The 14,058-nt window shown below is 31.8% G+C and overlaps 1 protein-coding gene across 1 annotated transcript; it reads right to left on the minus strand.

The window, feature by feature from the left end:
* Nucleotides 1-1,479: 1,479 nt before the first annotated feature.
* LOC102593126 (BEL1-like homeodomain protein 4) lies at nt 1,480-14,049 on the minus strand. Its single transcript, XM_006366393.2, has 6 exons — nt 13,836-14,049; nt 13,407-13,578; nt 12,765-13,333; nt 11,628-12,013; nt 10,056-10,116; nt 1,480-2,227 (listed from the first exon to the last, which is right to left on the minus strand). Exons 1-6 carry the CDS (start codon nt 14,001-14,003, stop codon nt 1,709-1,711), a joined length of 1,875 nt encoding a protein of 624 aa, XP_006366455.1. The 5' UTR covers nt 14,004-14,049; the 3' UTR covers nt 1,480-1,708.
* Between the last annotated feature and the right edge of the window lie 9 nt (nt 14,050-14,058).

The raw sequence follows: 14,058 nt of genomic DNA on the forward strand, positions 1-14,058 counted from the left end.
CAGGTTTTTTTTTTTTTTTTTTTGCGTGTGTGAGGGACCATATGAATGATTCAGTGATACAATTTATTTTTTGCAGTTATAGATGGGATATATGATAAATAAATTTTGTTTCTTTGCATTGAATTATCCATCCACACACTGTACTCTCAAAGACAACATTATTAATTGGATGCATCTATATGAAAATGCACCAATAATATTGCCAAGTATATATCACCCAAATAAATAAGTAAAGATATTACACATAATTTATGCCTTGTGTTGAGAGTAGTTTCAGATAAACTCATATTTTATTTTTATCTTATAAAGATCCTTTGATCATGTATTAATCATAACCAACATATTTTTGTCTTCCTATCTAATGAACATGTGCTTTCTGTGTTGATTCCGCCCTACTTCTATCTTATAAAGATAAATAAACTGTTTCAGTTAAACCATCGACTCAAATAATCATTTTTCCTATATATGCAAGTTGAAAGCAACCTCCCACTGGGATAACCTATAGTTTAATCTTAAATTGAGAAAAGCTGCAATTATTATGTGAATACTAAAGTAACCAATCAAGGCAGGACAATTATAAAATTAAGATTCATTAATACCGACAATGACATATGCACGGATTTTGTGTTAATTAATCCATTGCCAAGCTTTTTATAAAAAAATTAAAAATGTATCCTAAGTAAGTTTCATAACTTTTAGAAATTGATTTTTTTTGGTTTTCTACTCGATATTTAGAGTCTGTATTAAAGTTTCGACTGAAGTTGTGAGTTCGAGTTACCATGGGAGAATGTTCAGAGGAGGAAGAAAAAAGATACAAAAAATAGAAGAAAAAGAATAGAGGACACCGACACTTACGTACGAATAAAATACATTGGATATTTAACTGCTTAATGCCTTATGTGGAATTGATAAACTATTTACATTATTAGCAACTAGCAGGGACCATTCTAGCTAGGAAAATAAAATGAATCCAAAAAGTGCCCATTTTTACTAGATTCTACAAATATAACTATGAATAGTCAAAGAATGATTCACTCTAGTAATCATGTACTTATATATGTCATGATTGGCTAGAAAACCATTCATATAATATCGATCGTATCTAGATTCATCTATTTTTAGTCAGAACAAAGAAAAACGCTTATCTTTTTAATAAGTTTTGCGAGCGTAATTATGGATTCATCGAGGCCTCAAACCAAGTATCGCAACATGGGGTGGAAACAACTATAGCACCATATGTTTCTAGCTACATCTGTTGAGAATATCATTAACTAATAAAAGTGTGCTCTCTCTAATAACTTAAATTTTTAGATGAGATTGTCACACACTTCAATATGGTATCAGAGCATATAGAGGTTCTGAGATTGAATCTCACCGTCATCCAAATTAAAAAGAATTTCCACGTAAACTTTTAGATGAGAGTGCCATACACTTCAACAATAGCTTCATAATAAGAAATATAAAAGGAGCTTGTAAATATAGCACTCAACTCACTAGATTTCCATAAATTATCCGCAACATGTCTTTTTTTTTTACACATAATCTACGTATCAAATCACTAAAATACGATTACAAATTCCCCATTTATACAATTGATATCCCAATACTATTATAAAGTAAATTCATACATTATAACATTACTTTCCATTTCTTAATTATTTCTACTCTTTAAACTTAAAATTGTTGATGAAAGTAGTAATAATACTAATCAATAAGCTCCAAAGTCTCTTAATTGGAATTGGGCTGGCTTCCTTGGTACATTTTCCGAGTGCCTTAGTCCCAATGTGAGTGACACATCCCCAGCTTGCTGAGATCCAAATGCAGCCGTATTGGCCACATTTGAATTAGCCACCAAATCAACCGCGTCCACCGCTGTGAAGTAATGATGATTAGAGGTGGACGCGGTTGCGGTGTCGTCTGATTGGAGCATTACTAGTTGGTTTCCCAAGGGGTACTGTCTATAATTGATGATGTTTTTTGAAGGGTCTCTTTCGTTAGCATTAAATTCAGATCTTACTGATGATAATGGCATTGTTGTAGCTGATGACGTGGCCATGTTGGTAGTCTTGTCGTGCATTGGGATTTGTGCTTGTTTTTCTTGTTGCTGTTGCTGTTGCTCTTGATCTTCTTCTTGATCTGTTTCTTCTTCTTTGGTTTCTTGTTGATACATCTCTTCCACCATAGGTTTCCACAATCGAACCCTAGCATTTATGAACCAATTTGATACCTGCAAAACGTACCAGTAAAAATGAATATCTATTTTTAGTATAATAAAGAGAGAATATTACATTTCTCTTTACGAGAATCAGTTTGACTAATTTACAGAGTTAGATTGAATCAAATTAGTTCAATATTTCAGATTTCGAAGGTAGATGCATGTTTGAAGAAAACTATATATAAAATAGAGAGAAATATTGAAAATACCCTTAAACTCAGCGTGAATTATTAGTTTAATACCCAAACTATTGACTGTCTTAAAAACACCCCTATACTTGATTAACTGAACTTAAATATACACACTCCTAAATTCTCCCCAAGTTTAGGGTGTTTTCAATACTTATCTCGATTTTTTATAAAGAGTCTCATGCTCCTACAATAGTTTGAGACCACTTGTTATGTCATGTAGCAGATTGGTGTGTATCTATGTTTAATTAGTTATATAGAAGGGTGTTTTTAAGATTGTCAATAATTCGAAGACGAATTTAATAATCTACATCAAGTTCAGAAATATCTTCAAAATTTCTCTCTAAAAGATACTACAAGCCGCAATCATATTCAAAATATTGATCTAAGCAGAAAATTTGGCCAAAATGATATATTATCTATGTTATTTTACATTTTTAAATATTTTTATCCTTTTAACTTTAATACCTCTTAACTAAAAAATAGAAAAAAGTTCAGTTTATTTTAAAATAAAAAAAATATGATAGTTTTTTTAATTTTCTGACCAAATTCTGATCAAATTTTCTGGCCATTTAGCACTTCTCTAATTTAACTGTCTAAAAATGAAATAAAACAAATAAAAGTGACTGAACATGGAGTATTAAATTACATTAATATGTACCCTTGAGTAGGGGTAATAAAGTGGATGGAGTCATAAATGTTAGCTACTGCACTCAATTTGTTGAAGGTATCATTGATTACAAGAGACCAAATTAATGCAAATAATGACACAACATTTAAAATCAACAGTCAGAATGTCCTATACTAAATTGGTGGGTACTGTCAACTGTGTAAATCAGACAAAAAATTTGTATCTATCCCTTCAAGATACAAATATTTGCAGTAAATCTGGGGAAATGTTGGATGTATTTGTCAATTAGCTGTCTTTTACCTTTCCGTTTTCAAACAGAATCCGTTAGTTGAAGTAATCCTCTTTTAATAAGCTAAATTTTGAGGTTAATTAAGTTAAGTTCTAGATTTATTTCTTTATATGGTATCAGCAAGACTCATTTTAATCCTCATTTTCGATGTTAGACTTTCATAGTAAATTGCTCACGTATCAAATATTCAGTCATGGACGTGAGGGATATGTGTGTTTGTGAAGAGTCTTATATCGATCTTTTAAGGGATGACTCTTTAATATGACTTGGACGATCCTCACCTGTTGAGCTAACTTTTAGGATTGAGTTATGCCTAAGATCGATTTCATAACATGGTATTAGTCTTAGAGCAGGACTCATTTCCATTCTTATTTCACGATGTTGGGCTCTCATATTAAAATTGTCAACTCTCCAAATATCCAGCCTATTGGGCATGAGAGTGTGTGAAGAATCTCACATATCGATGGTATATGAGATTTGTCATTGGTCTCTTTATACGGTCTTGAAAATTCTCCCTCATGAACTAATATTAGGTAAAGTTAGATTCAAGGTCTATTTAACACTAAAATATCGTTCGTTTTTCACAAGTTTTTATTCATACTCTGAGCAACATATCCTAATGAAAATATTACATAATACCAACACATTCATAGAGCTATAACACTAATAGTTCTAATGAAATATCAATCTATATACGCCATCCAATTATATACTATAAGTTCATATGGTGAAGGAAACTATGGTCCTAATGATTTAGATACACCGATTATATTATCAACTATCTAGATAAGTTCTTGAAATGTAGGATAATATTTTCACGATCCCTCAATATTAAAAAGTTTAGACCGAATACAGAATAATAAGCATTCGAGTCCCTAAAGCAAAATTAAAATGTCCTAGATGTCAAGGGATCAATAAAAGTGTCATTAACAAATTAAGGGATTCTTAGTGGATCAGATGAACATATCTCCATTAGGAATCAGACCAAAAAAAAGGGAGCTTAAAGCATTCGTGGTTAATATATATAACTTAGGTTATTTTTTGAGATTTTTTAAGGCTACACACTATAAAGGAGGAGTCCTCCTAAGTTTGACATTAGATCCTCATTTGATTTGATTTCATTAGTGGTAAGACATTTGAATTTTATCATACATTTAAATATTAAGATATTTATATAGATCTAAAGTCTAAATTTGAATACATATTCAAATATTAAGATATTATTTTAAGATCTAGTCTAATATTAAATATCAAGGAAATATTTTTTTAAAATTATATGGTGATTGATCATGATGATGATGGATAGCAGTGATTCTTGTGGATGTCAATTAGGGATGGTGTTGGCTAATACGGTGTATGTAATAGTTATTGGTGATGGTGATTGGCAGTATTAGAGGTTAATGGTGGAGGTTGATAGTTATGGTGGATGTTGAGTCAAACTGAATTATCACGAATTTAAAGTTTTGATAATTGAAAAATATTATACCAGATTCAAATTCTTGACATATTTCAGATAAGAATTTAATAGTTATTTTGATCGATAAACAACTTAAAAATCTCTTGGAGAAATTGATTATTCTTATAACTGGATTGCAGAAGTATTACACAATCAGTAAAAGAATCAAACCCTTAAAAGACTGTTGATCATAAGTGAATCCTATTATAGGGTTGATTTCTTGAAGAATTTGATTTTTGGAGAAAATGTGTTGCATCAAGAATTCATGGTCAATAAGAAAATATTGATGTACTTGCATAAAAGGAAAGAGTCTGAAAAAATAGGAGAAATCATATGGAGGTCAGAGGAAATAAGGAGATCAACTACAAATAAGATTAGATTTCTTAACCAAATTTCGATAGGGTCCGGAGGAACTGGTTCTTCATACATTAGGTGACAACATAGAATAACAACGGATAATAGTGATAACTTATGGTGATTATGAATAATTTGGTTATAAGCGATAACAACAATTGATGGTGGATTTGATTGTTGTTTCAGTATTAGTGGTGGAAGGTGATATTGTATTCGTTGACTAGTGGTAGTGATTATTGATTGTAGTAATTGACAATGATGATGGTTATGACTAAGAGTGGTGATACATAGTTTAAAATGATGGACAATAATAATTGTAGTCACCGATAGATAAAATTGATAAACTAACATTTTTGTAGAAATCTTTTAAATAAACATCAACAATGGACAATATATGTTGGTGTCCATTGATGATGATATATTTGCTAATAGTGGTGTCGTAGGTAGTAGTTGACATCAGTGGTTGATGGTGGTGATAACCGCTAGTTATAGTGAATGGTAGTGATATATAGTTAATGTGGTGAGGAATAATGAAGGTAGTTAATTGTATATAGTAGAAACTGATGGTGATATTGTCGATAGTGATTAGTGGTTGTTGTAGTCGATCGTGATGATTGTGAATGATTATTAGTAATGGTAACAATAGATTGTAGTGACTGACAATAATTGTGGTTGAGATCTTAATTATTATGATTATCATTTTCATTAAGTGCAAATAAATAAGTCCTAAAACTTCATTCTCTTTATTTAATTACACTAACTAATAAAGATATAAATCTTAGTAAATTAGATTTTCCAGTAATTAAGTGATTGTTTTTTATGTTTGAATTTTAATTGTCTAGATCTCCGGTACTAAGAATTTGTTATTTTCTTTTACAATCACTTAATGTATGTGAATAGATCCAACGGATTAATTCCTAATAATATTATTAAGATGTTATTCATTCAAAAATTTACCAAAACAAGGCATTTCACTGTCATCCCATCTATTTTAATGTAGTATGTTGATGCCAATGCACACCACTATTAACTATCACCACCCACAATCCACAACCACCATTCTTAACCATAATCATCACCTTTGATCACCATCGTCATTTATAACTATCACTAACACTCACTTACAAACATTAATACCAAACACAATTATCATAACCACCATTAATCACCACAGTCAACTACGTACCACTGTCATATATTGTCAATTATCATTATTGATGCTATTACAATAATCCATCACAATTATTAGTTGTCACCATTAACTAATGCCAACAATCACAATTGTTAACCATTGTTATCAATTATTATCATCACTAGCTACATACTACCCGCAATCATCATGATTAACTATTACTATCAGTAATCAACATTCACAATCACCACCATATTATTTAAATTTGAATGTCGTAATCTTAAAAAAGACAGACAAGGCCTAAGTATATATCTTTAGACTAAAAACAATATTTTAATTTGGTAGATGTTTGAAATACTAGGTGATAGTTCAAGTTTGAAAATTATAAGCTAGTCATTGTGTTATAGAGAATATATGCTCACTTTTTTAATGTCATTTTGCCTTAACTTCAAAATAAAGCTTTGAAGTTTTATTTGAGAGGTTTTAATAACACATTAAGAAGTTGACAACACAATTATTGAACCAAAACATTTGAGAAATTGTATTTATATCTTTGATAAACATATATATTATCAAAAAAAAATAAAAAATATTTCATATCAAATTGAAAAAAGAATTTATATCTATAGAGAATTAACTTTTATAGGTATGTCAGTTGTTATTCCACATTCCACAAGATGACACATGCAAATAGTATTAGCACTAATTATATAAACTAAACAATCTTTAATATTTAAGATTAATCTGGTGGGATTAAAATTAAAAATTTCCACAAGCTCACTTTATGTGTTCACACTCAACCACAATTTGGTAATAATTTATAAATATATTTTTCCTACTCTAAATATTTTATTTTATAAACTAATATTTATTGTCAAATCAAACATGCACATCCGAACTACCTATTCAATAATAAATCTTCTACGTGTTTTAAGGGTTTCATGTAATTTATAATATCAATTATTTACTCCTATATATGTTGTTGGTAAGGAAGTTAGTTAAAGATCCATATTAGTTTTATACACACATGACACGTCATATGTAAGCAGAAGAATTAAAAAAAATAACAGAGAATATCTGATTATTCAAACAAATTCATAAATAGTGCTGTTTAATATTATTCCCTCCACATTAATTTATGTCTTTATTTGATTCGGGCACATAATTTTAAAAAGTACAATTTTTTTGAATTTTAAAATCTTATAAAGATGCGTATATAAAATGTTTTTGGAATGATATTAAATATGTCTGGTAGAATATTGGGGTAAAGAGTTATAATAAATTAATATAAAAAGTGACATTGTTTTCTAAATATACTAAAAAAAAGACGCATAAATTGAAAAAGAGGAAATATGTCATGTTTAAGGCCACGAGGTTTAAACGTTCTGTAGATTCACATGTCACGACATATACACGACCACAAGTTTTAAAAGTTTTCATTTCTTTCTTAGATTCACTATCAAATCAAACTATCACATAAATTAAACTAAAAAAAATACTCCCTCTGTCCCTAATTACTTGTCCACTTTGAATTGACACACTATTAAGAAAACAATGATTGACATTGCTGAGAATCGCCAAAGCCACTCGGCGAGTCGCCGAGTGGCACTTCAGCTCGCCTAAAGTTCCAGACTGCCAACCTGGGAAGAAGCCAATTTGGCGATGGATTTGGAAATTCGACGGACCGCCGACTGGATCAACGACACATTCTGAATCGCCTAAAGCCACAGAACCTTGAGGATTAAAATCCAAGGAAGACCGGCGATGAGATGAAGCGATTGGTGCGTCGCTAACCTAGTTAGCGACGCTCGACTTACCTCGCCTAATGGTCTTTCAGCTGAAATTTGGGAAACTATAAATTAATTTTTTTACAGAGTTCACAAGGGACATGATTTTTATTATTGAAGTCCAGTTTTCTTCAGTTTTTGGAGAGTTTTCTTAGTATTTTCCATTGGAAAAAAACTTTGAAGGATTTTTCAAGAAGATTCAAAGTGGGTATTTGATTTGTAACACTTTGGATCATTTTAAAGACTTGGATTGCAATATCCAGACCATGGAAAATGTTTTTGGTATTAATTTCTATCTTTTTATGATGCTTGGCTAAAACCCCAATTCTTGCGGTGTGATCATGTGATTATTTGCTTAATTAGCTTATGTGTATTGTTGTTTAATGATTTAAATGTTGTTTTAATGTGGGTTTGATCGATAACTGAGTAGTAATTTATGAATTGTAGTTGCAAATACAGTTTTAGCTTAGTGTTTTGGGCTTGCTCGAGAGAGAGGTTCTAAAACCAAGGTTATCGATTGATGATTGTAGTGTGTGGATCATTATGGATTCAGCTCGAGAGAGTGAATCTTGACTCATTCCTACCTATCTAGCTCGAGAGAGTAGATAAATTAAGGTTTTGAGTTGTTTTGTAGTGTCAAGCTTGTCGAGGTTCGAGAGAACTCGCCTGAACCGTAATTGTTGGTCGAGAGAAAACTATTGCACCTAGAGTCTAGCCTACCCACAGTGATTCAACACTTTATTAATAAACTTCAATTACTCATATATTGAAATTAGCTTATAATCGATCACATCCTGAGAATTCCTTCCTACTTGTCTAATCCCATGTTTTAGTGATTATTGTAGTTGTTAATTGATATCTTAAAACCCTAATCTGACATTCGTTGTCAAACCTTTGACTTATTTTGTTTGATTTCGACAATGTCTACTTCTATAACCGATTAGAATCGCATCTTTACTTCCTAATAGAATTCGATACGGTACCGCTCCCTGTGGGTTCAACCCCAACCTTTCGTTGGGTTATATACTAGATTACGATCGCCCACACCTAGTATTAGATGAGGTGTGGTTGAGCATTAATCAACCACAAGTTTTAAAAGTCTTCATTTCTTTCTTAGATGCAGTATCAAATCAAACTGTCACATAAATTAAACTAAAAAAAATACTCCCTCTGTCCTTAATTACTTGTCCACTTTTGAATTGACACATCTATTAAGAAAACAATGATTGACATAGTGAGTTTACTATTTTACCCCTATATATTAATTATGAAGTAGATGAATTAAAAACTTAAAAGTTTCAAGAAGTTCTATATTTTTCAAAGTAATTAATTGAGGGTATAATAGGTAAGAAAAATTGTCCTTTCTTGATTTGTCAAAATGGACAAATAATTAGGGACAACTAAAAAAGGAAAAGTGGACAAGTAATTAGAGACAGTGAAAGTAGGATACATGGTAACAATATAGAGAGATCTTTTACTCTATCATTGTAATTCAGATTGTGATAATTAATACATAGGTAGATTCATAATTTATATTTTAATTAGTTCAGAATGTCTATGAATTCACTAACCATTTGAATTATTGGGTTCGAAATCTTATACTATTCAAATGTGTTGTAAAGTGAGAGAGTCTATCGGAAATAACTTATTTATCCCCCGAGGATAGAAAGAGATCTACTTATACTTTACTTTTTTCATATCTCACTTATAAATGACTACACTAAATATGTTACTATTAATATTGTTATTTAACAAAGTTACTGAATTCAATCGAACAAGAACATAGTTTATACTGTATAATTCACCTAGGCCTAGTTGATTAACTATTCATCATTTTTGCCTGGACTTTAAAAGAGCAATATGTCATGTACATATGTTCAGAGAAAAAAGAATGCAGACAAGCAATTCAAATTAGAAAAGATGAGTTATCGTTTTCAAGAGATATGACAGCATCTGATATTATCATTATTATTATAGAGTGTAAAAAAGATTGTAATGAGTACCTGATTTTTAGATAAACCAGTCTGCCTGGACAACAAATGTTTGTCTGCTTCACTTGGATACCTGTTATAAAACAAAATACTTATAATGACATCACTTTTCTCTTTTTTCATAATCACACAACAATACTAAATACAACTCATGCATGCCAATAAACATATATATCTCCTGCTATTCCTGCACCAATCTATATATAAGATCCTATTCTAATCTAATGCATGATCTCTTTCACGAAAAGTAGAGATAAAGTTTACGTACATTTTTTTTATTATTGTTATTGTTGTTGTTGTACATCAATAATTCCTTAAACATGTTGAGTAAATTTTATTTAGACGCTTGAATTATAACTTATTTTTATTGGATAAAAAATAAAATATTTCTGTTAGACCCTACAGCTGCTACACACACCATATGTCAATCCAGATGATAACAAAATATTTCTTCCTCATGAAGAAGGGGTAGAGTTTTGTTCTTGAGAATCACTTAGTATAATGGTGTGAAAAAATAATAAAAAATTATTTATATACACAGTGTTTAACACAAAATGAGATTTTGAGTATGCATAAATTTTAGGCATGATGATGCAAAGTCAGTCCTTTAATAATCCCAAGAAGGAAATGTGAAATCTTTCCCTTTCTTTCTTGGTCAAAATAAAAGATGCACATTAATTCAGGGGTCTGTGACTTTCTGACTTACCTCTAAAAATCGAATTTGTAGGAAAGAAATGGGAATATGCACATAAAAGGCCTAGATATGTGTCAAGTATATAATAAAATTAATACAATATATAAAAAAACATTTCATTTATCAGTGTTTTTAGATTCTTATTCCAAGTTAGACTCTCTTAATTCATAGATTATTACTAATTTTATATAATCATAATAATATATAGTTCTTTTGATGGTCGAATCTAGAACTTTGCTTATAAAATCTACAAAATTTTGTAATTTTGATTCAAACTTTGTATATATGTTTTAGAATCTACTTTAATTTATCAAAAGCTACTTAATTTAAAAATTCAAATTTTATAAACACAAAATCTACTTCAATCTCTAGTTATTTTCAAATAATTAAATTGAAGTTTATTTATGCATCATCAATGTAAAAATAAAAAATAAAAAAATTAAACCATCAAGTTATCTTTACCTATTGTAACAAATAACCTCTCTTGAATTTAATATTACAGATCTCACATTTTTAAGGAGACTCACTTATAAAGATACCCTTATAATAACCTGACAGCGTAAAGAGTCCTTTATCCCAATTTAAACTCTAGGATTAAAGTTATTCAATTTTTGGTGAGAGGCATTAGCTAAAATCAACTTTGTAATGAAGAATCTTAATAACTTAGTTGGTTGGCGACCTGAAATCTTTAACCAAAGGATGTCCCTTTAGAATGTTAAGAGTTACAAAAGTTTGAAATCAATTATGAAAACCTTTAGTAACCTTTATTCAGTGTGCATATGATATGTATCAGACTGTACTATCTGCGCCGCAGCCCGCAGCCCACAGCCCCGCAGGCACTAAAACAGAAATTAAAGCAGAAAAGAGAGAAAGAGAAAGAGAGTGCGTACGGGTGAAGAAAATGCTCAAAAAGCCATGCCCTTAAAACGTTAACAGATCTCTCAGGCAATCCTCTTTGCGGCCTCCAAGCATCAGAATCCAACATTCCCATTTGATGTAATGCCTTTTGTTGCCTCAATTTCTGATCAAGCATTTTCAACCTCGGCGTTTCCCCTTTTGTTAACCCACTCGTTCCCGTCACGTCTTTCTCCCCCAAATACTTGCACGTCTGTTTCAATTGCCCAACAATTGCATCCTTTATGCACCGGAAATGCCTCGACATCGCTTTCTGAGCTAACGATGTGTATGGAGCAGCCGCACCGTAACCGATAACTGAATCGAATGAGTTCACCATCGCCTGCATTTGCTCGCAGTAACGCGTGTACCTTGCATCTACCTGGAACGGAAGTAAGAAGAAGAAAAAAAATTATTATATCAAACACATGGTGTGCATGATGGAATATGCGTAGCACGAAGCATTTTTGTGCTGTGCTTTTCCAGCACAAATTAAAGAAATACCGTTCATCAGATTTGTTTTCTATATAAAATTAATCACTCTGCCTGACATCTTCCTTAGTACTGTACTGCAATAGGAATTAATGAACGTGGGGGGCAATTTATTTTTGGGTCACTGAGTTGTTATAATTTATTTATTTTCCAACTAAACAAAGATTAAACGCGGCTTAGCAACAATAATTCATGATTTAAAAAAGACCTCGAATCATCGAATCGGGAAGAAAAGAGAAATGGTCCCCAACTGTACCAGATGATAAATCATTTGCTTCTTTGTGGAATGAATCTTTGTTGATTACTTATTTTAATTAGAGAGATTAATTTTCGTATTAGCTTCCTAAATGCTAAACTACAACCTATAATGGAGGCATGTCGTTTGTTGTTGGACATGTACCTCTTCTTTAAAAAGTGAAACACTAATTAAATCTTACTAATAATGAAAGGTATAAGGTAGTACTGTAGTGTGCCATATTAAATATTCTAATAATGTCATTATTAGTTGTTAATGACTATTGTAATTAGGTAATCAGCTTTTGATAATTATGGAAATGGACCTTTTAACAAGCTAAGTTTTGACGTTTTACTGATAATTATAGAGAAAGAGAGATTAAAGGAAGTAAGTTACTATGACATGCCTCATCGAGCATAGATAACAACTTGATTTTCCTCCTTTGATATTCAGATCTCTCAGCAGCTGACAATGGAGGATGATTATCTTTCGAGGGACCACGATGATCTTCACTCTCCGAGTTGGAATTAGGGTTTTGATCATCATCGAATTTCTTCACCCTTTGATTTTTGAAATTTCCCCTACCTACACAGCAAAATTCTTCAAGTAGCTCTTGTGTAGCTTTTACATATCGCGAATTTCTTAGAGCATTTGATATTCTTGGTGATGATGCTGCGTATCCAACATGAATTTGATGATGACCTGTACTAGTGTGAGGAGGAAGAGGAGGAGGAGGAGGAGTACGATGATCCATAATTACTCCTGAATGTAACAGTTGATGATGGTGGTGGTGGTTGTTGTTATTAATCGGACCTAATAGTCCTTGATTATTATGCAAGTAAATTTCACCGTTACCAATTCTCAAGTCTTCCAATTTTGCAGCAGCTTCGAAATTCCTAGAAAGTGATAAGGAAAGACCTTGACCATCCACAACTCTTCCAATTCTAGTAGAATTGTCCTCTCCACTACTACTACCTGTTGAAGAAATAACTAAAGTATTAATGCGAATCTTAGAGGCATGTTGAAGATATAACTAATTAATAATTACCTTGAACCCATGTGAATTGAGACGGAGTTTCCACGGGTGCTGGATTAAGCAAGTGAAATCCTTGATGATGAAGAAGGTTGTTTGTGTCTACTGAGTTTGGAAGTAACATGTGAAGTGAAGATGAAGAACGGGGCGGAGATGACGGTTTAATATGAGGATTCATTAAAGGAAGCTGCATGAAAATTGCCAAAAGTTCTCATTAGCAATAACTGAAAAGCGATTCCATTTCACAATAGATGGAATCAGACTCCATGACTCTTAAGGGTCGAGGTCCAGGTCCAGGTCCAGGCCAAGGTCAAGGTTGATTGATGATAATTCCTCAAAAAATGAATCTAATTGTACTTCAAACTCCGAGATTTGATGAGTACAAGCTGCATAAATAATACAAATTCATTACCTAATTAATGATTAAACAGTTTAATTATTTACCTCAGCATCATTTATTATCGATTGTGGAAGAAGTTGTTGCTGCTGCTGAAGATGCTGCTGCTCCTTTTGTGGCCACGATCGATAATTACTCGATTGGATCTGATCATCTAATATCTCCGTGGCGGTTTTCCGCCACGCAGATGGGTAGCTGATAATCTCCGTCAACATCCCACCATCGTCATAAACCGTTGCAGTAGGCAGCGGCGGCTGGTGGGCCGCCCCC

The sequence above is a fragment of the Solanum tuberosum genome, unplaced genomic scaffold (assembly GCF_000226075.1).
Source record: "Solanum tuberosum cultivar DM 1-3 516 R44 unplaced genomic scaffold, SolTub_3.0 scf00633, whole genome shotgun sequence".
NCBI lineage: Eukaryota > Viridiplantae > Streptophyta > Magnoliopsida > Solanales > Solanaceae > Solanum > Solanum tuberosum.

Bases quoted from the DNA above. Each gene is read 5' to 3' on its own strand.
- LOC102593126 (XM_006366393.2), bottom strand. From the start codon at position 14,003: ATGTTGACGGAGATTATCAGCTACCCATCTGCGTGGCGGAAAACCGCC. The intron at 13,579-13,835 runs GTAAATAATTAA...ATTTTCATGCAG, and splicing joins CGATAATAAATGATGCTGAG to CTTCCTTTAATGAATCCTCA. The intron at 13,334-13,406 runs GTAATTATTAAT...TTTCTTCAACAG, and splicing joins TCAATTCACATGGGTTCAAG to GTAGTAGTAGTGGAGAGGAC.